Source organism: Achroia grisella, unplaced genomic scaffold, assembly GCF_030625045.1.
Source record: "Achroia grisella isolate CSIRO2021 unplaced genomic scaffold, CSIRO_AGI_Agris_v1 utg1360, whole genome shotgun sequence".
In the NCBI taxonomy this organism is placed as follows: domain Eukaryota; kingdom Metazoa; phylum Arthropoda; class Insecta; order Lepidoptera; family Pyralidae; genus Achroia; species Achroia grisella.
Genome location: NW_026712626.1, coordinates 3,305,993 through 3,333,351, shown reverse-complemented (window position 1 = coordinate 3,333,351; position 27,359 = coordinate 3,305,993). Strand labels below are relative to the sequence as shown.

At 37.5% G+C, this 27,359-nt stretch overlaps 1 protein-coding gene across 1 annotated transcript in view; it reads right to left on the bottom strand.

Annotated features, from left to right (window-relative positions):
* The window catches only part of LOC131855250 (uncharacterized), a 42,743-nt gene extending 15,648 nt beyond the window's left edge, over positions 1–27,095 (bottom strand). The window contains exons 1-20 of the mRNA XM_059206492.1: positions 27,066–27,095; positions 25,747–25,850; positions 24,702–24,824; positions 23,775–23,903; positions 22,681–23,057; positions 21,862–22,021; positions 19,519–19,658; positions 18,397–18,613; positions 17,673–17,721; positions 14,348–16,165; positions 13,560–13,744; positions 12,858–13,179; positions 12,173–12,445; positions 11,762–11,893; positions 11,279–11,343; positions 7,168–7,274; positions 6,374–6,494; positions 3,862–5,115; positions 3,168–3,447; positions 2,780–2,884 (exon numbers count right to left, since the gene is read on the bottom strand). Of these exons, the coding sequence (XP_059062475.1) occupies positions 2,780–2,884; positions 3,168–3,447; positions 3,862–5,115; positions 6,374–6,494; positions 7,168–7,274; positions 11,279–11,343; positions 11,762–11,893; positions 12,173–12,445; positions 12,858–13,179; positions 13,560–13,744; positions 14,348–16,165; positions 17,673–17,721; positions 18,397–18,613; positions 19,519–19,658; positions 21,862–22,021; positions 22,681–23,057; positions 23,775–23,903; positions 24,702–24,824; positions 25,747–25,845 (5,956 nt within the window). The 5' untranslated portion in view covers positions 25,846–25,850; positions 27,066–27,095. The remainder of the gene's footprint in view (positions 1–2,779; positions 2,885–3,167; positions 3,448–3,861; positions 5,116–6,373; positions 6,495–7,167; positions 7,275–11,278; positions 11,344–11,761; positions 11,894–12,172; positions 12,446–12,857; positions 13,180–13,559; positions 13,745–14,347; positions 16,166–17,672; positions 17,722–18,396; positions 18,614–19,518; positions 19,659–21,861; positions 22,022–22,680; positions 23,058–23,774; positions 23,904–24,701; positions 24,825–25,746; positions 25,851–27,065) is intronic.
* Positions 27,096–27,359: the final 264 nt, after the last annotated feature.

Genomic DNA, 27,359 nt, shown 5'->3' with positions numbered 1-27,359 from the left:
CCGGAATAGGTTCTGATACGGTTATCACTGCGTCTGCTATGAGTGTCTTAAATTCACTCAAACTCATAGGAGCACCCACTTCATATACTGACAGTGGATCTAATAAACTATCACCTGACTTTATTGGGCTGTCCAATACAGATGGTGGAGGAATCCATATTTCTTCATGACCTGTAATAATAGTCGACTTTTACATAGTTCTTTCAACCGTTTATTTGTTTTTGTAAAAGAACGTTTTCTTGTGTCTCATTCAGAGACTCTTTTCTCAAACATGCAAATGTCAGCATCATTTTGACAATCTTCTTCGAGATAAATCAAAATTGCCGTACTGGCCAGATACTTCAAGGTAAAAGTTGTATGTAATATCCACATCTGTCGTGTTTTGCATTCAGATAAATTATTATTTAAACTCTATTTACTATGATTAGAATAAATTTAAGAAATCAATTTCAATCCTATCCGGGATTTGTCAAATTTAAATCCAAAATTTTCGGGATCAAAATGGGGCCGGGATCCTTTAGTTGAGACACGAGACTCGCGCGCGCGTCAGTTGAAAGGTGGACGCACGTTCACATAAATAAATACGCGCTAATTCGCCAAGTGACTTTCTGTTACTATCCCTTTGGGATGGTTCAAAATTATGTTTGGAATGGTAGTGCTACTATTTGCCAGAATTAGCAAATATGTATTTTAGGGTGTAATTATTTTTTTCCAAATAAACGACTTACTTACTTACTTCCATTGTACAGCTTTTAGAAGCGCCAGGAGCCGGAACTGGAAAAAGATCTCTGAAAACCTGAAACCTTATAGATACCAACATACTTTTGTACCTAGGTAGCACGCAACATTTACAATTTATGTATAAATCATACACGAAAATGTCTCAATCTAAACCCAAACTTTGCATTATGTTACAAACCATAAATTGACAAACAGGTAGGCTCCTCAATTTTTCTGCAACATTGATCTGGATAGCTAGTTCAACTAAAAATAATAAATATTTTAGAATAGTTGTAACCACGTGTATATAGGATTATATAGCAATATGTTGACAGTCAAGTGGGCTTCTTTAAAATAGGGTAAGGTCTCTCTTTAACTTAATTTCCATCTTCAAGCAATTTTTAACAAAGTAAAATTGCCAGTAATGTACCAACAGCAGATTTAATTGACAACTAAATGTAAGTGACAGCCCTTCAAACATAATTGAATTGGGCAGGTAATTAACTGTATTTTATTATGATTTGTTAACACAGGAGCATATGTTATTATCAGTTTCAAAAAATGCCAACTTGACAGCCATAACAAACTGTAAAGTCCCCGTCACGAGAAGCTATAAATGTAGTAAACACCCATTCAAGGAATCACAACCTTATTTCGAAGAGAAAGAAATAACAAGTTAAAATATGACAACCAATATAACCTATTCCGAGAAAAAATTCAAACTATGACGCTGGAACGAAACTCAAACAACCTAATTCAAAATTGCAGCAGCTAAAGTTTACGTTCCAAGTGTTTAACGCGTTCCAGTATCTATCACAAATCATTAGAAACGTGCTTTAAATCGCTAAAATATAACGCGACTAAGTGAAATTAGTGGCGGCCGCGGACCGGAAGACGCAGCGTGGGAAGGCCTCCAGCAAGGTGGACCGACGATCTGCTCAAGATCGCTGGAAAGCATTGGATGCGAGCAGCGCAGGACCGATCGTCGTGGAGATCTTTGGGGGAGGCCTTTGTTCAGCAGTGGACGACTTCCGGGCTGAGATGATGATGATGATGAAGTGAACTGAAAATCTACTTTGAGTAGATTGAATTTCGAATTGTTTGAATTGTAACTTCGTATAAGTTCTTTGGTTTAAAAATTATAGCTTTTCATGCCGGGACTTCAAATAGAAAAAATCGCTTAACTAGGTACTAAATGTAAAACACATACCTTGACCTTCATTTTTGTCTTCATTCATTCTTCAGTCAAAAACAAATTCAAATGGCGACTTTAAAATAATGTCGACGTGTGCACAGTTCAACTAGAGCATTCAAATTGAGATACAAAATGGCGCAGTAGAGACCGAGGCCTAAAGGGCGCGGGGTGCGGTGTACGGTGCTCCCCCCGTGCCTCCACCGTTACAACCGACGCGGATCATACAATGTATGAAGCGAATATAAAATAGTTACATTAGGTATAATAAATTCATAATTGATAGACCGTTACGGTATCTGTATATGTTCGGATCAAAACAAGTATCGCTGGGAGTACGAGTATATAAATTGATCAACACAAGTTATTGATTTTTTAAATATATTCAGAGCCAAAAAGTCTTCGTGCATTTAAAAAATTAAGTTGTTGAAAAAATATATATCGAGTAGAGTACTATCGACGAATATATTTGGCAACATCACATAATAGAATGCTATGTTGCCATTTCGCTCGAGAAATACGCAACTGGATTCAAGTTATTCGGTGCAAAAGGCGGAGCCAGCAATGTACGGGGTCGTGGCTGGATCAACTAAGTGTGCAAAGAGGTATTTATATATATATACATATACATATATATAAACACATATAAACGGTACCCATAACACAAGATCTGCTTAACTTGGGACTAGACGGTGCTGTATGAATTGTCAGTTGTTTGACCTATTGCACTATTCTTGCTGACAACAAAATGTACTATTTAACTCACTATTATGTTTTAAATCTTGTATGTTATCCTATACAATTTTATTGTTTCAAATCAATAAAGGTTGTCTAAGGTTATAATTATAAATTAAAAAAAAATCTTACCACTTAAAGTCAAATCAGTAATCTCCCGGCTTCCTGATGATGTGTCATGGTCGTGAATATTTGATGATGGTCCTGAACTGGGTTCATTCCTATTTGAGTCTAATGCTGTAACAAAAAATTTGAAGTCTTTATGTGAGATGAACTTAGAATTCCATGTTCATCAGTGTATATCGTTAGCGCAGACGGGTGCACCATTCCATTATTATAAATTAAAACTTTAATATTGAGAATGACTGAAGGTGGAAGCTCCATTATTATAAAGAAGGTTTTCTTCTTCTTCAAGGAAAGAGCATATTCTTTCTAAAAGGGGCGGTAACATATTTGAAATTCCCCTGGTGTTGCGAGGTGAGTCGTAAGCTCGTTTATGCTATAAAAAAAAGATACTCACCAACTTGTATAGTTAACCCAATATTCTCCGACACTTGTACGGAACCGATTGCGCCAGAGTTGATTTCCAAACTGCGGAGCTTATTTCTTGTTACTTTAAAATTCGTGTTATATTTCTTTCCACCGATTGTAGTTTCGTCATTGGAAGAGGAATCAACTATACCATCATCCAAATTTGTAAACTTACGCTTGATGCTGATCGGGTCTATACCTGAACGATGACGTTTCGTGCCTCTACACTGCTTAATTAATTCTGATGATTCAGAAACTACATCATCCACCTGTGGGATAAATTTGTAGGTCTATTACAGATTCTTATGATATGTCAAATCTACCATCAGTTCGGAATGATTTCGAGATGAGAAAAACTGACAAGAAACTCAGCTAGTATTCTTTCAAATAAATGTTGTACATGTTTACAATAATACAGATTAATTTAAATTCAAATTCAGGAGAATAGAGTGACCACCAGCATTTGCTATTGCAAAAGCAAAAAATCCAATCAGTGTTCGTAATAAGAACAGATCAGTCCACACAAGCAGCACCCCCGATGAATCAGCATATTATTATATATCCTTTGTATATATAACCTACTAAACTGATTTAAATGACATTTGGTGCATAGATACCAAATCATATCCTAAATTATCATACAGAATACTTCTTACTAAATACGAAATAAAAACAATTGTTACCTTATTGTTAGCCAGTGATACAACATTAGAAATGACAATGGACATCGAATCATCAGCAGGCAATTGTGTTACATTTTCGTTTGTATCATTATTATCAATTGTTTCCTGTAGATCCTCCCTTATCATTGTATCTGTATCCAATATTTCATCTTGAGCTACACTCTCTGCAGGTTGTTCAACTTTAATTTCAGGTGGACCAAGGTCTATAAGAGGTATTTCGAATTCTATATTTCGACCAGCTAAATGGCCATTAATATTTTCTTCATTCTCATAGACTATTTTACTGTTAACTTGTTTAAAATTTGGTCCAATATCTTGATCAACTCTTTCACTGTTAATAGTTTCTTCGTTTACAATTTGTCCAATGCTTTCAATTTTAACATTTTCTACAATATTCTGATTAACATTACTATTTTCAGTTACTCCATCACTCTGTCTGTCCGTGCTTTGTTCAACGTTTTGAGCATCGACATATTCATTTTCTTTAACTTTATTAGTGATCTGTTCAATAATTTGATCATCAATAATCTGTCCTAAACATTGTCCTCCTATAATTTGTTCAATAATTTCTTTAATATTTTGACTCCTCATCTGTTCGCCGCTGTTACCAGGACTCTGTTCAACACTTTGATCATCAATAATATTCCCCACACTTTGACCACCAATAATATCTTCTACTACCTTCTTGAAACTTTCATGATTTATATTAACAAATGTATTCCCGGCCCTAATTCGAAACACAGTTGGATCAGTAGATTGTGGCAGATTATTCTCAGGATTAGTTTTATTTTTGGCCATATCGTTTAGTGATTTAACCATTTTCTGTCGAAAATTCTCGTCAAAGATGATTATGTTTTTATTACCTGTTAACGATTTGAGTGTAGGCTGTGTTTCTGCGGGTTCAATGTCTATTTTTTCATTTACATTCGATGGCGCAATGACGCTTTCGAGTGTGTTTACATTACCCGTTGATGCCTCTTGTGTTGCCATATTACTATTTGCAATTTCCGCTACAGTTACAACCGCACCCAGTTGTGTGTTTTCAGTTGGAATATCTTTTTGTGTTTTCTTCTGTAGATCCATAGACGGTAATTTGAAGAACCTTTGATGGATATTCTTCTGTCTTATCCATTCCTGGTAATCATCGTCGGATGGTTTGGATATCGTCCGTGTTACATTTTGCTGTTTCTTTTTCTTCTGTTTTGTAGTCTTGACACTGTAGTCTGGGTCTTGATCTATCTCGCTTACTGGTTTCTGAGGAGTTTATTTCATTAAATTATGATTAATTAGGTCACTTAACTCTTTGAGTGCTATTGTCGTTTAGCGGTTTAACACACAGCTAATTCCGATGGCCGCGGGTTCGATACTTGCACGATAAAACATTTCAGATTAGATGTCTGTGAATTGTCCATGGATATTATTACTATTTATCTATTTATTCTCGTGTCAGTGTTAGTTGTCATACTTCTCCGAAACGGCTTAACTGATTTTAATGAAATTGTATGTATATATTTGAATAGTCTGAGAATAGGTTATTATCTATTTTATAGCCCTAACTAAGGAATAAAAGTGGATATCCGAAAAAAAGACTTTTTTATAATTTATACATTTTTTTTTTCAGATTGTTAGCACATGAAACCTCTTTTTGTATAAAAGCCATATAATTGTAATTAAAAATAAAAATAAAAACTTCTTTTCTTTCTGTTAACACGGTCTATCATTTATTATTAATTTTATTGATTTTAAATGCATTATAAATAGATTACAGTTAGAAACACTAACACAGATGTGACATTAAAATATACATACACTATATTTTCACCATTCTATCACTAACCTCTATTGTCAATAGCGATATCAAAACAACGTTTGGCCGCTCAACTAGTAAAAACATGAAGTTAGCCTAACAGCCATTAGTTAGCAGTTTTTTTTAATTTATCAAGTGGCGGTGCTTACAAACCTATTTTATCATCACATTTTCACCCTTCTACCACAACTCCTATTTTTAAATAGCATGGCATGTTAACGTTTGCGTGTCAGCTAGTCTAAATATATATAACTCAAAGGTGACTGACATAGTGATCTATCAACGCACAGCTCAAACCACTGGACGGATCGCGCTGAAATTTGGCATGCAGGTAGATGTTATGCCGTAGGCATCCGCTAGGATTTTGATTAATTCTACCCCCAAGGGGTAAAATAGGGGATGAAAGTTTGTATAAATCTTCTTAGAATTTCGACTGATTGAACTGAAATTAAAGATTGGAGCTACAATGATGAAGATGTTTGCTTAAATAGGATTTTGATAAATTCAACCTCATGGGGATAAAATAAGGGATGATGCAGGATGTAAATGTATTAGTTTGAACCTATCAGTATCTCTTGGAGTGAATAACTTAAGACAAACAAAATAATTTGTAGTTCTTTAGACTACTTTTATTTTAGAAAAATAAACTTAAATTCCATGCGGACGAAGTCGCGGGAATAGCTAGTTATTACATAAATATCTTACCTTCGATTCATTTAGGGCTGTCTTCGGCAGTGTGTCGAGCAGTACTTCTATCTCCTTCTGTAGTTCAGTCTGCTCACGTAGGAAGTGTTGCTTCTTGAACGAGTAGCAGATGTGGCAGGTGCTGCGACATGTTAAAACATACCTATTTTACCACTGTTTCAAGAAAGTATTAAATGTACGTGAAGATACTGTGAGTATAGTTTACTGAGATGAATATCGAGTTATTATTTAGTACTAGCTGTAGCCGCGACTTCCTCCGCGTGGAATTTAACTTTATTTTTCTAAAATAAAAGTAGCCTAAGTTACTCTTTATTACATCAGCTACTTGCCAAAAAAAGTCCCGGTCCAGCAAACAGACAGACAGACAAAAATTAAAAAAAAAAAGGTATTTTGATGTATATACCGTGTTTATATTCATATTTATTTATTTATTAAACTTTAATGCACAGATACATTAATAAAGGTGCACATGTCGGACTTAACACCTAGAGGCATTTTCTCCCAGTCAACCATAGGGCAAACAGAGATTCATGTGGGCGGTACATTATGATTAACATAATACTTACATAACGTAATAATATATATATATATATAAATACATACCAATACATATACATACAATATATATTCATATGCATGTAGTAAAAAACGGTTATTTCAATATTACAAACAGACACTCCAATTTTATTTATATGTACAGATGTATTGATAATCAACAGGTATGATTATGAAGTGGCTGAGTTTTTAAAGATTTTTTATGGTCTTCTTGTGGTAAGTGCAGAGTTTAACGTTACCAGGTGAGCTGTAGGTGGGGCAGCTTGTGGTGATTGCGCAGCTGAGGTTGCGGCTGATCGTTTCGCTGCCGGCGCCACGCCGACGCACTTTCCGCTACGCCTTTATTCTAGTCAGGTAAAAACAGAGCTATTATTATCCTAGTCAATTTTATTGACAGTTTCTCTGATAGATGATAATGGATATTGACATAGAAATATTCAGGAGCATCCAGGTACGAGACGCTTCCACATATAGTATTTTCCCTAACACATATTAAACCAATCTCTCTGGCGGTATCGAGCTACTAAGCTTGAGGCGAGACTTCGCTTCGCTTTGTTTGTTCTACCGATTATACAACGGACTGTGTTCTGAGGAATTGTTCGACATGATGCCGACAGCCACCTTTTACCACCGCACCGCTCGCCATCGACAGGGAATTCATCCCCACACGCTGGAACCTAAGTGGTCCCGAACAGTGCGGTTTCAGAGGAGCTTCCTCCCGCGTACACATACATTGTGGAATGAACTTACTGCTGAGATTTTCCCACGAGACTACAGCATGGCATTTTTTAAGAAAATTATATACATAGTATATTACCTGTCCCGGCAAACGTTGTTTTGAAAATTAAAAATAAAAAATTTAGGATGGACTACCCCTAACATTTAGGGGTATGAAAAATAGATGTTGGCCGATTCTGAGACCAACTCAATACGCTCACAAAATTTCATGAGAATCGGTCAAGCCGTTTCGGAGGAGTATGGGAACGAAAACAGTGACACGAGAATTTTATATATAAGAAAGGTTTCTTAAGAGGCCTTTCACATTTTTTGGCCTAAAAGCAGTGTCTTTGGGGTTCTGGTTCTAAGAAATTAAGAGTCGGATATACATTTTTATTCCTGAATTATATAGATAGATATCTAATCTTAAAAACTACATCTTTGAAATGTTAATTTTCTCTTTGTTAGTCTTCCTAATTTCTAAAATAGTTTATTCAAAAACGCTAAATGACAGAAGTTTGGGGTCGTCGTTCATTAATAAACAAACATAAATTGATATGATATCTTTACTAAAACTTGATAATTACTTTATACATTGAGACAGCATCGTCCTTTTTTTCATTTTCAACTTAAATATCTAAAAAATTGATCATAATTAAACCCGAAATTTCAACAAAACTTTGCCATAATCATTTCTAATTTTCTCATAAATACAACGAAATTTTTGCATAAAAAAAACATAATAATAAAGTTAATATACTTATAAATTAGAAATATGAAAAAAAAATATAAGTTTCTAAGAAAAAAATAAACAATAATAATAATTGAAAGTTGTATAAATTCCGTTGCGCCAAAAGTAAATTCTCAGTGCTGCGCTAGCGCTCGTCGAGGTAGGACCTATGCCATTTTTTACAACACCGCTAAGATAGACATTGGTCAGTGAACATTAGTATAGAGCGACTAAACAATTTTGATAATTTAAGTAATATTTAATTAATTTTGCTAATATATACTTATTTCTACGAATATTAATTTAAAGTTGTTGTTAAATATATATATATATAATATTTATTTTAGCATGCCAAGACAAAAGTACAGTTATGCTACAAATAAAACCTACCTACCCTGCTGGACTATGAAAAGCACAAGAGCATGGTATTTCGTCACACTAATGGCAATTAATTGTTAAAATTAAAAAAGAGAACATTTTAGTATTTTTTAAAATAACGCTTATCTGAGAGAAAAATGTAAGAAAATGTAAACCAATTTTACTCTATGTTTATTTTGTAGTTTTTTTCTAAATTAAAATAGGGTTATTGTTTATAAAAATACCATTATTATTTTTACGAACATTTGTCTTGTATTATATAGTGTATATCATCTAGTATGCAATGTGGATTGTAAATAAATTACCAAATTATATATAAATTATATTCCTTAATGTTTAGAGATATTTTATCCAATTTTATTTTATTTTACACAATACAGATATTTCTAAATTGCAGCTATTCTGTTATTATACTCGTTGGACTTTCATTACAGTACAGTTATGTCAAATAATTATGCGTGTTTGGGTGAAAAGTCAACAACATTATAAATGTTTTTATTTAGAGACTAGCTTTTAGCTCGCGGCTTCGCCCGCGTGAATATGGGATATATAGGTTATCGCGCGTTTAAAGATCCGTGTACAGTATTGGGACGTTATATATAAACCTTCCTCTTGAGTCTATCTATTCTGTCTATTTAATAACAACGAATCAAAATCTGCGTAGTTTTTTAAGATCAAAACATACATAGATCTATTACATGTGTAGATGATATTTTAACCGGAAATTGAAGCCGTTAAAATGGTATTGGCAGATCCGTTGGAATCATCGGTATTCTTGGTATATAAGCTGGTTGCCCAGCTAACGTACCGGTTATAATGGTCTACAATTAAATTGTCTTTCAATTCTTTAGTAAGCAATATATCCAATGGGACGCCATTGCACATGTTCGGCGGGCTTAAATTTCATGACTGGATCATGCTTTTGAGAAATTCCTTCCTCAAGTTTGAGCATTTAGTGTGGGAAATCACTATCTGTGCTTCCATAAAAATGAGCTCTCAAATTTGTCAGTAGTTTTAAACTTTCAATTAAAGTCCATAAGGGAGACGATGTTAATGACACAGAGAGTCTTTCAGAAATCTCCAGCAAAAGTATAAAAGTAATCCCGCCAATGAGAGCAGAGGTGTTTCTAAGGTCTTTTAAGGTTCTGTCCAAAATCTCTATAGCTCATGGTGATTTCATTACATATAATCAATGAGGCGTCTTATAATAATTTATAAAAAGGTTTGACATTAACAATTAATTATTTATCAAGAATCAAGAATCGGCCAACCAAGAACGAGAAGCTGCAATATCAGCCAATATCATGCGGCGACGTCAATGATGCAGGAACAGCAATGATAGCAGTTGAAGCTTTTTTTTTACAACTTAGAATGGCAAACAAGCTGACGGCTCTCCTGATGGAAAGGGGTAACCGTCGCCTATATACATGAGCAGTACCTGACATGTTCATATCAGCACATTGTTTCCCTCATGCGTTGCCATTCCTGAAAACTCGGGTGTTATTCCCCTGTACCTTGTAAATTCACTACCATATATATACACAGGTAGTCTATATAGATAGATATACATATACACAGATAGTATACCCTGAGAAAGGTCATAGACTACTTTATAGTGCGAAAAAAGTATTGTAAAGGATTAAAAGCGGAGATGAAAGGTTGTATAAAAGTATCGTCATTGTTTAAGTGAAACAAAGAAACTTTTTTAGGTTATAATCTAAATATTTTTCCTTTATTTGGTCAATTTCATTATACCACGCTGACGAAGTCGCGGACACACCTAATATACATATAAGGATGGGACCTTTAAATCAAAACAAAGCCTTGAAAACACAACTATTATATATAAATAAAATAATTATTTGCTAAGTATAATATTTAGAACAAGTGAATATGGCAATAATGTATCCGACTCTTATAATAAATTATATTGTATCTATTAATAAATAAACTGAATTAATACGTAAGAAGAATTAATTAGTAAATTTATGTTATAGTAATTTCGTCTTCCTGTCCCAATTATTTGTTACTCATATTACTTAAGGTTTTGGCTTTTAGTTGTACAATCGGCCAGCATCCTGACATCAACCCTCTAGGAATAATATAATAAAAAAATATGGTCATTATTAGCACTTTGATAATTAAGATAAATCACGTTATTTAAAAAAATACAATAAGTAGTTTATGTTACTTAGTTAAGTAGAAACATATCACATTATTAATTAAAATATTACAAGGATCAAAATGGTTCATACTAAATCCACACCGATTGAGCTACACGGTTATTTGCGTCTGTGTGCGTGTATTACTGTATGTGTGCGTAAATCCATGCGATTATACCTAAAGTTGAGCGGCATCATTTTGTAATAGGCCTCTTAAGGGTCGGTAACGCGCACGTGATACCGCTGGTGTTTCAGGCATCCATAGGCTACGGTAACCATTTACCATCAGATGGGCCGTATGCTTGATTGCCACCATCATAGTATAAAAATATATAGGGTGTAATATATATAATTGTAACTCACAGTCAAATTTCTTAGCAGATCCGTCAGCTGTTCTTCCGTTGGTATATTGTCCATATCGTCATCACCTGAAAACATTATATATTATACTAGAAACTCGCCTCGACTTTGCACGAGTATTTGAATCATTTAATCAACCTGTTGATGGATGAAAACTGCATGAAAATCTGTTCTGTGTTGTTTCAGGTTACCTCTTTGTTTTATAATTTTGTCGTCCTCGATGGTCTATTGATCTTTCTTAAATAGGTCTTTATTACAAAGAAGATATCTAATGGTTCATGCACGAGAGGGATCTCGTGCTCAAACAATGCATTGTCATGCACGTTTGTTATTTAAGTAATTGTTTAGTGAGTAAATTTGACTCTAAATAAATATGATTTAACAGATATTAAATTTATTTAATGGGGACTTCAGTATATTATTTGATATCTAATTTTATACCTGTTTCTATAAAAGTGGCCGGGCCCCGCGTGTGTGTGTACTCACAGTGGGGGTCGGTGTCGCCGTCCGTGTGTGTGTGCGGGCGGGGCGCGACGTGCGCGGTGGGCGGGCGGCGGCGGCGCAGGGCGGCGAGGTCGGGCAGCCGCACGCGCCGCCCGGGCCCCGCGTGTGTGTGTACTCACAGTGGGGGTCGGTGTCGCCGTCCGTGTGTGTGTGTGTGCGGGCGGGGCGCGACGTGCGCGGTGGGCGGGCGCGGCGGCGCAGGTCGAGCGAGGTCGGGCAGCCGCACGCGCCGCCCGGGCCCCGCGTGTGTGTGTACTCACAGTGGGGGTCGGTGTCGCCGTCCGTGTGTGTGTGCGGGCGGGGCGCGACGTGCGCGGTGGGCGGGCGGCGGCGGCGCAGGGCGGCGAGGTCGGGCAGCCGCACGCGCCGCCCGGGCCCCGCGTGTGTGTGTACTCACAGTGGGGGTCGGTGTCGCCGTCCGTGTGTGTGTGCGGGCGGGGCGCGACGTGCGCGGTGGGCGGGCGGCGGCGGCGCAGGGCGGCGAGGTCGGGCAGCCGCACGCGCCGCCCGGGCCCCGCGTGTGTGTGTACTCACAGTGGGGGTCGGTGTCGCCGTCCGTGTGTGTGTGCGGGCGGGGCGCGACGTGCGCGGTGGGCGGGCGGCGGCGGCGCAGGGCGGCGAGGTCGGGCAGCCGCACGCGCCGCCCGGGCCCCGCGTGTGTGTGTACTCACAGTGGGGGTCGGTGTCGCCGTCCGTGTGTGTGTGCGGGCGGGGCGCGACGTGCGCGGTGGGCGGGCGGCGGCGGCGCAGGGCGGCGAGGTCGGGCAGCCGCACGCGCCGCCCGGGCCCCGCGTGTGTGTGTACTCACAGTGGGGGTCGGTGTCGCCGTCCGTGTGTGTGTGCGGGCGGGGCGCGACGTGCGCGGTGGGCGGGCGGCGGCGGCGCAGGGCGGCGAGGTCGGGCAGCCGCACGCGCCGCCCGGGCCCCGCGTGTGTGTGTACTCACAGTGGGGGTCGGTGTCGCCGTCCGTGTGTGTGTGCGGGCGGGGCGCGACGTGCGCGGTGGGCGGGCGGCGGCGGCGCAGGGCGGCGAGGTCGGGCAGCCGCACGCGCCGCCCGGGCCCCGCGTGTGTGTGTACTCACAGTGGGGGTCGGTGTCGCCGTCCGTGTGTGTGTGCGGGCGGGGCGCGACGTGCGCGGTGGGCGGGCGGCGGCGGCGCAGGGCGGCGAGGTCGGGCAGCCGCACGCGCCGCCCGGGCCCCGCGTGTGTGTGTACTCACAGTGGGGGTCGGTGTCGCCGTCCGTGTGTGTGTGCGGGCGGGGCGCGACGTGCGCGGTGGGCGGGCGGCGGCGGCGCAGGGCGGCGAGGTCGGGCAGCCGCACGCGCCGCCCGGGCCCCGCGTGCCCGACGCGCCCCCGCAGCCGCGCCACGTGCACCCGGACCTCGCGGCAGTACTTCATCTGTCGACAAACGGGCTCGACTTATAGCTCGATATCACCCTTTATATGACAGAAAAAATCACGTAGCAGGCTTGTAATAGCTGGCATTATGCAATATGTCATTTTGACACGCTGCAAATCGCACGCCCACCGGGAGGTCGGTCCATAACGAACATAAATTCACACGTTGGGAACGCGATCACCCGTGAGCAATTTAATTAAAACAAATCTAGGGATCTAAATGATGTAGACCTCAAATTATTCTGCACTAAAATCTTCTTTAAAAAAATATATACATAAATAAGCCGATAAATGTCTGGCGATGCCCGTCTACCTCCCCCAGGGCGGACGGTCTCCATAAAAAAATTGCCCAAATTAAAAAAAAAATATAAATAACATACCATTTCCTCCACAGGACCAACAGTCTTTATTAGTCCTTTGCTCAAAACATAACTCAATCTTCGTACGCCCCAATCATTATTCACAAGACGTAAATCGATTGAATAATTCTTAGAGTATTTCTTCCAAGATGGAGTCTTGTCTATTCTTATTAGAGGTATTTCGACTGACATAAGCAGCTTTCCATCTGAAAATAATATTATAGTTAACAAGGTTCTTTAAGAAGGGTATATTAAGGTTTCTTGAAAGTCGAATAGAAAAGAATGTAACACTTCCAGTGGTCAGGTCTCCGCACATGATAAGGATTGTAGGAATGAAGAACATATTTAAAGGAAGGTGTTACTTGTGAATGTAGATGGTTATAAGGGCAGAGGAAGACCGAAAGAGATGGAAGGACTGTGTGCGAAGAGATGAATGGAAGAGAAAAACATATTACGCCAATCACAAATAAATGGGACAATGATGAAGAAAAAAAATGATAATGACACAAGCTAATGGTTGCGGAATTAAACAGCATAATATAAATTCATGAAGTTAGCTGTGCTTCTGTTGTAAGACATGAGATTACAAAGTACAGGATAAAAGACTTGATATTCTATTCCTCTGGAATGGTACTATCAGTAGTATCACTGGCGTTACACGATGACATGATGTCCGTGATACTGTTCATGTATATAGCCATGGTTACCACTTACCATCAGACCGACAATTTGTCTGCAAATTCAGATACACAAAAAACTTGTCAATCATCTGCATTTATCTCAGAATGTATAATTAAATACAAACTTACCAATTCTACGATCAGTTTCACTTGTAGATGATTTGGTTAATTTAGAAGCGTCATTGATGCCTCCATCTCTATGATTACTGCCAGTTTGTCTATTCCTAGATAATAATTCGACAAATGTAGAACTGTTACTACTGCGTGTATCATTTCTACCAGTTTGTGTTTCCACCAAATTGTTTATAGATAAATTATCTACAGATTCAGATCTCAAATTGTCCAATACTTCATTCATTAATACATCACTTGTGTATTTAGAATTTTTACATTGAGCGTTATTTGTATTTGCATCATCTTGTTTATCTTTGACTAAAATATCTTCGTCGCTATCTGAATCGAATATGAGTGTGGTTTCAGCTTTATTGGGATCTAATTCATCCAGTATCTGCAATGTTTCAGATTTTTCAACAGCGTTATCATTCTTTTCAACAGTTTTTGTTGTGTCTTTGGGTATTTTATTAGCTGCGGCTTCATGAGTAAATTGATAATATCCGGTATTCATTTCATTCAATTTACGGTGTGGTTTCGTAAGGAGCTTTAGCAATAATCCACGGGATTTAACGTTCTCAGAATTTTTTTCTGTTATATTGCTATCCATACCATCAAATTTTGAATTGATTTCATTTGGAGACATGATAAGTATTTTTTTTGCGGATTGCGGCTTTTTTACAGTATATTTTCTTATTTCTTTATTTATATTTGCATAATCATTTAGTGATTCTGTATATGTCTTTATTAAATGTGAGGATTCGGGATTGGTTGAATTCTTATTCTGTAATTCCGTTTGTTTTCCTACTAAAGTCGTCTTCGACGATTTTGCTTTATTGGATTGTTGTTGGTCTTTATTATTATCTCTATTATCGTTTCTTGATTCTAGGTCTTTATTTGTATCATTTGATTTATTGTTTTGTTTTTCTCTGTCAGCGACATTTGCAACATTCGAATTTGATTGTTTATTTAAATCTTGATTATTCAATGCCCTCATTGTTTCTTGATCTGTTGTCTTTGCTTCATTTATATTTTGAGTGTTCGAGTTGGTCTGAATATTCAAAGGGAAGTCAATATTTGGTGATTGTTGGGATAGATTTGTTTTTTCTACAGTGTCTTCCTGTACATCCATTGGACTGCTTTCTTTTGATAAATCTGAGATTTCTTTAAGTACATTATCAGTTTCATTAAGCTTATCTATATCTCCAACACATTCCTTTGTATTTAATATACTTGATTGATTACTTTGTTTATCTGTATTACTATTATTTAAATTAGTACTTTTATTATTTTCTTCTGTATGTATAGTTGAACTATCTTCATTAGAATCTGGTACTTGTTTAGACATTGTTCCACAGTTCGGTGAATCTACATTTTTTTGGTGTCCAGCTGTATCTTTAATTGAATTATCATTTCCTTTATCCGTATCTCTATTTTCTATATTAATATTTCCGATTTCTATATCCACATTTTTATCAATTCTTTGTATAGTATCATGTGTTTTTGCCTGACTTGGCGATTGCACTAAATTAGGTTTATTATGTATATATGAGTCTGAGACCTGGATATCTACATCTAATGAGTGCTGAAGTAAATCTATATTTTGTCTACTTAAATATGAAACTTTGGCTACATTTGATGGGACTACATTTTGTGCATCTACTTCCATATTATGTTCCCTTAATTCATTACGTTGTTCTCTAAAGTCACTTTCCTGTTTGTCAGCAACAGCCATCGTTTCGTCTATGACTAGACGATTTTCTTCTTCTTCGTGATCACTCCAAACGTCTATGGTTTCTATTTGTTTCTCTATCAGAATGACATCGTCGTCTGAATCTGAAAGTTTTTATTAAATCAATATAAGTTACATTACGCCCACCAAAATAATCTAATTCACAAATTAGATTATTTTCTTTGAACACATTAGTTTTATTTATTTCTAAAAGTTCTTTGCCTGTTTAATAATTCTGATAGTTCTATACTAGAACATGTATCTAAAGCTGCACTAGCAGGCTCCTACAGATCTGGCTGGACAGAGAGAAAGACGAGCGGTGAAGGTGAGTGTTGACAATCTACAACCGGGCCTCTTAAACCTACAACCGGGTCACAAGTTCCGGGAACTGCTCCGGGTTTCCCTCACTGCCACACGTTGGACCCGGCACTCGCACGGCGAATTCATGAAATGCTAAGACGTTTATTTCTCTTAGATGTATGATTATTTATGGAAATTAGTCCTTTTGCTTTGTGAAAGTGGCACCGGTGTCGGAGAGGTTGAAAAGTAATTGTCTATCGTAGTATGGACATGTAATGCGTAGGAATGAGGATAATATTTTAAGGAAGGTGTTACATATGAATGTGGATTGTTATAAGGGCAGAGGGAGGCCGAAAAATAGATGGATGGACTGTGTGAAAGATGATATGGTAAGAAAGGAAGTAAATAACGCGATGACTGCGAACAGAGATGAATGGAAGAGGAAAACATAATACGCCGATCCCAAATAAATGAGATAAGGAAGAAGCAGATGATGAGTCATTTTGCTTTGTAAACTGAGTTTTAATTTAAATTGTAGAGTACATATGAAGAAGCACTAAATTTCTTTTTAGAGATAAGCTCGCCCTTGTACATTACTTTTATTTTATTATTGCTATTTTTTTTTTCCTGTGTGTGTACAATAAAGAATAAAGAATCTAAATTAATGATGATGGCTTAAGTTTTGAAGCCGGCTACCAGAAGAGAAAACCCCATGTAGCGTCCGTGACTTGTGACACGAGTGTTGGTTTAAAAGGTCCTTTTAGAATGCATTAACACTCACCTCCACTACTTGTAATTTCCCTTCATACCCAACTAAGACCGGGATAAACCAATTTCTAATACAATTCACTTTAATATCCAAAACACAACCGGCACGCTCTGCGCTCGTTGACTAAATTCCCGCAGCATCATCAGCTCAACCAACGAAAGAGGATTATTCAACTACCGACCTCCGTATTTATAGACCGAAGTCAGTGTAGTAGGGAGAGAAGTGGGGGTTACGGTTATCTTACGATAAACAACTTAGTTCGGTCTATAAATACTAGATGGCGCTATTTACAATATTTGTAATAATCTTCACATTAGGTACATTAGTACTAAATACAAACTATCTTCTTTTAATATCGTTTCTACAATATTGATGTGAACTCAAACACATATAATATTAGTTTCCTCTGAATTGACATCGTATAAAAGGTACAAAGGATGTTGATATGGTCATATACAGTATATAGGCGACGGATTCCACATTCCATCAACTGGTTTGTAAGTTTGTTTGTTTCCATTTACATATAAAAAATATATAATTACCTTCTTTCTCATTAACAACTGACTCCATATTCATTTTCGTGATATCATCCTGCAACACAATATAATAATAATAATCTCAGGACAATTCACACAGCGCCATTTAGACCCAAATTAAGCTATTAGCTATCTTAATTTGGGTCTAGATGGCGCTGTGTGAATTGTCCTGAGATAGGATTGACTGATGTTATGGGTACTAGATAACAAGTACAAATACATAGACTTTATTTCCGTTAATAAATATATAATATACATAGAAAACACCCAGATCGATTCAATCATACTCATGAATACAAACGTTTGTGTCGTGCGAGGAATCGAACCCGCGACCATCGGACGTAAAGCGGTGTGCTACACCGCTAGACCACCGAGGTTGTCAAATATATGTATAGTATTATATAAATAAAAGTATATTAAAATACTAGCTATTCGTCCCGGCTTCGCACGGGTATACATGTATTATATATATAAACGTTCCTCTTGAATCAAAAAGTTTTAAGATTTAAGCATACATATGTTTTATACTAAGCAATGATTGTGTTAAAATTAAGCAAGAAAACTTGGGATTCCTTCCGACGCCAGAGGTGTGCGATAGAGACCACACAATATTGCCGTCTCTTCCCCTAGTATGTACAACGTATCCGCAAGTCACTTCCGTCTCTTTCTCTCGTATGTACAACGTACTTGCAAGTCTTTTCCGTCTCTTTCCTTCGTATGTACAACTTACCTCGAAGTGGAAGACGGCCGACACGCCGACCATGTGCCACCACACCGCCATCGGCTCGATGACCACGTGCGTGTACCGGCGCGCGATGACCGTGTAGAGCGGGTGCGGCGCTGGCCCTCGGTCGCCTTGCCGCCACCGGGCACGCAACTGGCGACCCGCGGCTCGCTTCAGCTCGTACCACCGCCGCTGCAGCAGCACGCTCGACGCTGACGTCTCCCTGAATCAATATCTACCTTTCAGCTAAAGATAGCTCATTCTTTTCGGTGAAAATCGAGTTTTTCCGTTAATAATATTAACTGCGAAAATGACTTTCGTCTGTCTGTCGCGCTGTCACGCCAAAACTACTGAACTTAAATGTAATTTATGCAGATAGTGTAGACCCTAAAATGACTCTGTCTGATTGTGGTGATGTCACGCCAAAACTACTGAACCAATTTAAATTAAATTTGGTACTCTCTCTCGCAACCTAGTCGAAACGTCGAGAGAGGTAAATATCCTTATTATAAATGCGAAGTAACTCTGAACGGTACAAACATTTGTATTCATGAGTATGATTGTTTGGACAAGTATCTGCAGATTCTGCCAAACTGAAGAGGAAACGCCGCTTCACATCCTATGTGGTTGTAGCCCACTCATGCATAAACGAAATATCTCCTTTGGAAAGTTTACACTCTTTCCCGAGGAGATAAAAACGATCGCTCCTAAGAATATCCTTCAATTCTTGTCCCTGACGGGTCTAGGTAGCGAACTCTGAAAAGGGCGAGCACAATAGATCTATGTAGGTCGCAGTGCTACAGGTGCTACACATCTGACAATAGCCCAAACAATCCAATAAAAAAAAATGATTGTTTGTATCGGTCTGGGTGTTTTCTATATATTATTATATATATATATATTGTATGTATTTACAAAAAAAAACATATCTATGTATTTGTATCAGTTATCTAGTACCCATAACACAAGCTATAGCTAGCTTAATTTGGGTCTAGATGGCGCTGTGTGAATTGTCCTGAGATTATTATTATTATTATTATATATAGTATACCGTAACAGGGCTCTACATGCCATGCCGGTTTTCGGTCCTTTAGGGTCTTTGAAATGAGGTCCAAGTCAGTACATTACCCTGCGTTATATTGTCTGGTGAGCGCTTGCCACCTCAACTTCAGCGTCTGCAGACTGCACTTCTCCTCAATGTGGTAAGTTTGCACCAAGTGGAACAGTGTTACCAACGGTCTCAGGAGATGCCGGGACGACAAGTTAGTCTGTAACAAGAATATCTCCTTACTAACATTATAAATACGAAAGTAACTGTCTGTCTCGCTTTCACGCCAAATCTACTGAACCGATATAAATGAAATTTGATAAACAGATAGTCTAAATCCTGAGAAAGGACATAGGCTACTTCTTGAAGCGAAAGATTGTAAGGGGGTGAAAGAGATGATGAAAGATTATATGGAAGTATCGTCATTTGTAGAAGTTTGAAACTTATTTTTTAAGCTGTTGATTCAATATAAGTAAATATGACATTCAAAGTAAGTAAAAAATTATCCTTAAAGGGGTTAAACAAAATAGGGGATGAAAATTTCATTGAAAATTCGTCATGTTTGTAGCTAGAACGATGAACACATTTTTTCTTTTTTGGGTTAGTTTATGAAGTATTTTTTTGTCAAGTCAAGTGACTGTTTCAAGCGGACGAAGTCGCGGGCACGGCTAGTAGAATATCTAACAATGACTATTAAGGTTTATTAAGGGTCGGCTACGCGCACGTGACACCCCTGGTGTTTCAGGCGTCCATAACCGGTATCCATTTACCATCAGATGAGCCGTATGCTTGTTTACTACCTACGTGGTATAAAAAAAACTAGCTCAGCCCTCGACTTCGTCCGCGTGGACTAGTGCCCATTAACAAAATAAAGAAAAAACATTTAGTAATGCCCTTAATTGAGTTCTGCCTTTATTGAGATGTTCCGACCTCATATACAAAGTTACACGTGTCGCGTACACGTGCTGCAGGTAGCAACAGCTTGAAGGTTACGTAGCTGCGTTGCCAATGAATGCTACGTTTACATTCAGCCGCTTCCCCTGCCACTCGCGCTGCCGGAAATATTGCCGGGCGACAACTGAGCGAGAGGGCTGAATGTAAAAACACGCTGCCAGTCCTTTGACTCGCGCACGAAAAACCGACAATCGAGGGAGCGCCGGGCAGCGCGAGTGGCAGCGCCAATGGGAAGTATCGTGTTTACACTCTCGCGCTGCTCACTACCGTGCTCACTTCCCTGCCCACTCGGGCTGAGTGTAAATTTGGCATTAAAACTACGCAGCAGATTTTGAAGCGGTTTTTTTTATAGATAAATTGACTGAAGTGGAAGGTTTATATGTATAATACATACATAATATTGTAGAGAAACACTGATAAATTTAGACGTTTCTGATGTGATGTCCTGAATAAACACATTTTATTCCGCTTACATTGCCAACGCTGGCTGAACCCCACGAGATAAATCAAAATAATGTACTACGTTATTGTACACCTTAAATGGGTCAACAAAAAAGTCCGCGTAGATATGTCTATCTCTTAAGAATAACCCACAATAACCATTTTTTATTGATAGAGTTATTCAAGAGGAAGGTTTATATGTATAACTAGCTTTTGCCCGCGGCTTCGCTCGGAATTTATCAAAAATAAAAAAAAAAAGAAAGTAAAAGCCCGATCGGTTTAAAATTGACAAAGTTTCATCCTCTATTTTATCCCCTTAGGGGTGGAATTTATCAAAATCCTTTCTTAGGGGATGGCTATGTCATAGTAGCTTTATGCAAGCAAAGTCTCAGCCCGATCGGTTTAAAATTGACAAAGTTTCATACCCTATTTTATCCCCTTAGGGGTGGAATTTATCAAAATCCTTTCTTAGGGGATGGCTATGTCATAGTAGCTTTATCCATGCAAAGTCTCAGCCCGATCGGTTTAAAATTGACAAAGTTTCATCCCCTATTTTATCCCCTTAAGGGTGGAATTTATCAAAATCCTTTCTTAGGGGATGGCTATGTCATAGTAGCTTTATTCAAGCAAAGTCTCGGCCCGATTGGTTTAAAATTGACAAAGTTTCATCCCATATTTTATCCCCTTGGGGGTAGAATTAATCAAAATCATTTCTTAGGGGATGGCTATGTCATAGTAGCTTTATTCAAGCAAAGTCTCGGCCCGATTGGTTTAAAATTGACAAAGTTTCATCCCATATTTTATCCCCTTGGGGGTAGAATTAATCAAAATCCTTTCTTAGCGGATGCCTACGTCATAACATATACCTGCTTGCCTGCCCTGCCCACTCGGGCTGATTCTAAATTGGGCTTTACATGTCCCATGCGATAAGAGTTCTAGGACATTGCAACCAATGGTGACACGTAGAAAGTATAATAAGTAAACTAGTATAGCTTCTAGTCACATAAAAATAAAAAAAAAAGACTTACACTAGTGATCAAATTCCCAGGCTGTCCATACATGAGTATGACATCAGTCACGAGCCAGTCATCGTAAGTCATCGCAATGAAACTGTCCACTTTGCCCGATATATCGCCGGCTTTCAGCAGAGTTCTCAGTTTCCACATGGATATAGCTGTTATTCTAGTCCTGAAATATTTTATTTATTTATTTATTATTAATTTTATTTATTTATCATTTATTTTATTTATTGATTATTTTATTATTAATTTTATTTATTTACTAGCTGTTCCCGCGACTTCGTCCGCGTGAAATTTATTGTAATTTTTTTTTTTCTAAAATAAAAATATCTGGAAACTGAGGGTTTCCACATGGATATAGCTGTTATTTTAGTCCTGAGATATTTTATTTATTTATTATATATTTTATATATTTCTTATTAATTTTATTTATTTACTACCTTCCCGCGAATACGTCTGCGTGGAATTTATTGTAAGTATTATTATTATTATTGTTATATTTTTTTTTTCTAAAATAAAAGTATCTTAAGTTACTCCTTATTACATCAGCTACCTGCCAAAAAAGCTAATCCCCTCAAAATCGGTCCACCCATTTCAAACAGACAGACAAAAATGATAAAAAATGTTATTTTGGTGTATGTACCGTATCATATGCATGTAGTAAAAGACAGTTCTTTCAATATTACAAACAGACACTCCAATTTTATTTATATGTATAGAAAAAGGTTAATTAACTTAACGATCTGACAATAAAATTATAACATAAACTCTCCTGTGAGACTAGATGGCGTTTTCTGAATTGTCTAGAGTTTTTTAAATAAAACTTACCATATATTGCACAATGTGTTTGTGGATGTGTTCATTCTCCTTGCTAGAGCCTTCATTATGTTTTGGCCGGATGTTGTTTGCATAAGATGTGCCTTCTTGACTACAGCTTTCACGAATTCAGACATTGGTAGCCCGTTCGATTCCATTTGCTTCGAGATATTCTCCACCAGACATCTATTCTCCACAGCCTCCGTTCCACTGTCATCTTCCTTACCACTTTTATTATCTTCACCCTCAGGTTCTAAACCCGAGATGGATTCCTTGTGAACATTGGATGTCGTAGCTTCATCACCTGGTAGGACTCGAAACTTGACATTATAATGAGATGCCGATGGTCCTGGTTCTGGGTTCCCAGTTTCTGTTTGTGTGTTTATTTGCTGAAACAAGAAATTAAACGCCTTAGTTTTTGCATAGCACACCGCTAACTTCCAACGGTCGCAGGTTCGAACACTGATTAGACTATGCTTTTGCAATATCATATGCTGGTGGTCACTCTATTCTCTCAAAATTTGAATTTAAAAATGAATCTGTATTATTATAAACATGTATTTGAAAGGTATACGAGCTGAGTTTCTTGTCAGTTCTCATCTCGAAATCATTCCGAACTGACGGTAGATTTGACATATCATAAGACTCTGTAATAGACCTACATGAATAGAGATATTTTATTGAGTGTTGAACATCCAAGAATAATTTACAAGAAACTTAGCTATTATTCATACAAATACCCTTTTTTGCTCTGTTTTTGACTTCATGCTATATCATCCTCCACTGGTGCCCCGCCAGGGTATATATATACCCTTAGCCCAGGTGGGAAGGGGATTGTTAGTAATGTGGACTAATGACACAATTACTAACAATACACCATGTTAGATTGTCCTCCACGCGGTTCCCCCTAGAAAAGTGTGATAAATTCTAGGTGAATTTGTCACAATGGGCTAACTGACCTGACCTCTTGTTTATCTTATTATCCTCCACTGGTGCCCCGCCAGCGTAAACCGTTAGCGCGGGCGGGTGCACCATTCCATTTGTCATCCATAAAAAAGACCCTTAGAGCAAGCTGGTACCATTGCATTATAATCTAAAAAAAATACCTGTATAAATGCAGGCAGGATCTGAAGTTCCTTGTCCACCTCTGCCATCCATTTGGGGGCCTTCGATATAGTTAAAGCCTCATGCATTGGCACTCCAGTCTTGTAGCACTCAGTTATAAGGTTCAGAATCTGTAAAGATTTATATATTTTACTACACGTCCTGGCAAACGTTGTTTTGCCTTAAAATAAAAATAAAAAAATTAGGGGTAGACTACCACTAACATAGAAGGGGATGAAAAATAGATGTTGGCCGATTCTCAGACCTACTCAATACGCTCACAAAATTTCATGAGAATCGGTCAAGCCGTTTCGGAGGAGTATGGGAACGAAAACTGTGACACGAGAATTTTATATATAAGATTAAAATATCTGTATTCATGTAGGTCTATTACAGACTTATGATATGTCAAATCTACCGTCAGTACGGAATGATTTCGAGATGAGAAGAACTGACAAGAAACTCAGCTCGTATTCTTTTCAAATAAATCTAAACATATATAATTCAAAGGTGACTGACATAGTGATCTATCAACGCACAGCCCAAACCACTGGACGGATCGGGCTGAAATTTGGCATGCAAGTAGATGTTATGACGTAGGCATCTGCTAAGAAAGGATTTTGATTAATTCTACCCCTAAGGGGATAAAATAGGGGATGAAAATTTGTATGAAACTTTGTCAATTTTAAACCGAACGGGCTGAGACTTTGCATGCATAAAGTTACTATGACGTACGCATCCTCTAAGAAAAGATTTTGATAAATTCCACCCCTAAATAAATTAATGCGAGCGAAGCCGCGGGCAATAGCTGGTGTTGTATATGTTTACAATAATACAGATTCATTTTTAAATTCAATCAATTCAAACATCAGGTGGGCCGTCAGCTTGTTTACCATTCAAATTACATAAAAAATGATTATTCGACTTACCTTTTGTTTGTATGCCCTTTGAAAACGAAAACATAATAGTAACATTTTACGTATTATGGCCTTGGGGTCCAAATTGTAGCCAAGGATATGCCCAAATTCCACAAGAGCTTTATCGCGTACATTCTAAAAAAAAATATACATGTACATCATTACATAGTATAAAACAAAGTCGCTGTCGCTGTTTGTCGGTTCCTATATTTTTGAACTATTGAACAGAGATTAAGTGCGTAGCGGTTCTATGTTGATTGTCGCATGCCTAATCCTTGTTAATTAAATATAAATAAATCAATATTTATTTAAAAGAGCAACACACAAGTTTCTTGCTCAATCTCCTTGTGATAAGACAACTTTCCGAATGAGTGGTAGATTAAAAAAAATGTGATGACTATTGACAAAAATGCTTCAATGTAACTTACATGGAAGCACTTTTGAATGGTCATCAATAGTCATTTGAATGAATTATTTTCTATTCTATTCTACCACTCATTCGGAACACATATTCAACACAAAAAGAATGAGCAAGAAACTTGTGTGTTGTTCTTTTAAATAGATTTTTTTATATAATTTACTAGCTACTATTTATATAATTTGAAATCTACCCACGACTTCGTCCGTTTGGAATTTAACCTTTTTTTTCTTTAATTTAAAGTAGCCTATGTTATTACTTATTACATCAACTACCTGCCAATAAAAGTCCCGTCAAAATCGGTCCAGCCATTTCAGAGATTAGCCGGAACAAACAGACAGACAGACAAAAATTGTAAAAAATGTTATTTTGGTTTATGTACCATATTTATATTCATATCCATGTAGTAAAAAACGGTTATTTCAATATTACAAACAGACACTCCAATTTTATTTATATGTATAGATTATTTCACTGTAATGTGGAACAATCTGTTGTCTGACCTAATGGTAAATACAGTTCAGCTATATAACTTTAATAGCACTATAGATATGCATAGGACATTTGTTTTTTTTGTGTGTTTTTCAAACAAGCATACATCCTATCTGATGGTAAATGGTTAAAAATTATTTCACTTACTTTATCAACCAGATGTCTTGGCTGCCATAACACCTTCCTTCTGGCAAATTCTTTAGCAAAGTGAGGATTCATTGTAAACTGGATACTCTTCTCTGCCATTGTGTCTGTAACAAATGGTAAAAATAAGTCAGGACAATTCACACAGCGCCATCTAGACTAGTTAAGATAGTTAGTGCTTATGTTATGGGTACAAGACAACTGAAAGAAATACATATATCAATAATATTTATTTATTTTTTTATTTAAACTCTTTATTGCACCAGACAAAGAAAACACACAAAATGATATAATACATAAACTGATTCAAAAGGCGGCCTTATCGCTAAGCAATCTCTTCCAGACTACCAGTAGAGAAAGTAACATTAAGATAAGAAAATAGTAGGTGGTGCACGTAATGAACATAAATATACATTTGTACATAAATATATTAATATATATAATAAAATATAAACATACGTAAACATACATATACTTAATAATGCACATATCTTCAGAAAATATGAAGGGAACTATGAGAAAGAGGACAATATGAACTTAAAGGGAAAGAAAGTGGGATTTGACAGAGACTTTGAAACTAGCAAGTGACTGAATGCTCCGAATGCAAGGGGGGAGTGCGTTCCATAACCTGACAGCCTGGACAGAAAAGGATTTAGAATAGAAGGAAGTGGAATGAGAGGGATATCTGAGAAGGAGGTTGTTAACATTACGCGACGGATAGCTACTGTTCTCACTGAGAAATGTGAAGCTGTCTTTTAGATAATCAGGAGTGTGGGGGTTAAAGAGAATGCTGTAAAGGAGTGAAAGGATGTGTAAGTTGCGACGAAGACGGATAGGGAGCCACTTGAGTTGAGTACGATAATGGGAAATATGATCATATTTGCGCAGACCAATTATAAAAATCTCAGGACAATTCACACAGTGCCATCTAGACCCAAGTTAAGCTAGTTGAAGCTTGTGTTATGGGTACTAGATAACTGATACAAATATTGTAATGAATCGGTGGACTGTATGGGTGTCTAAATGGTGAAAACACGTAGTTTATATAATAATAGTATGATGTAGTCCTATGGAATAGTAAAACATGATTGTCAGTACATTCAAAGTGACTTTATCATTCATACAACACTACATATATAAAAACTTGGCAATGTACAATATGTGGGTACACATAGAACTCAGTCTTGAGAAAATAGTAAATGAAACATCGCTGTACAGTGCCAAGACACGTGGCTCAGCATAAATAGTCACAGATTTGATTCTCAGTTATGGCAATTTCGAATTTCAAATTGGGTACACAAATTCAAAGAAATGACACTAACCTGGTGTTAGATTATTTCATACGTGTTTCCTATTTATCTTCATGTAATATACACACAATAATAACAATATTGTTAGCAAATATTGTTATTCAATATTGTTGACGAAGGATCAATCTTTCGATATCACAATAAGTTTAGTTAAATTAAAGTTACATACAAACGATTTCTGTATGAAACATTATTATTAATTAATTCTGTTTTCTTGTTTATTGTTCACAATTTATTTTTATAAATAAAACAATTAAAAATTACATTTTGATTGTAATTTTGTAACAAAGTAAAATAATAATAGAA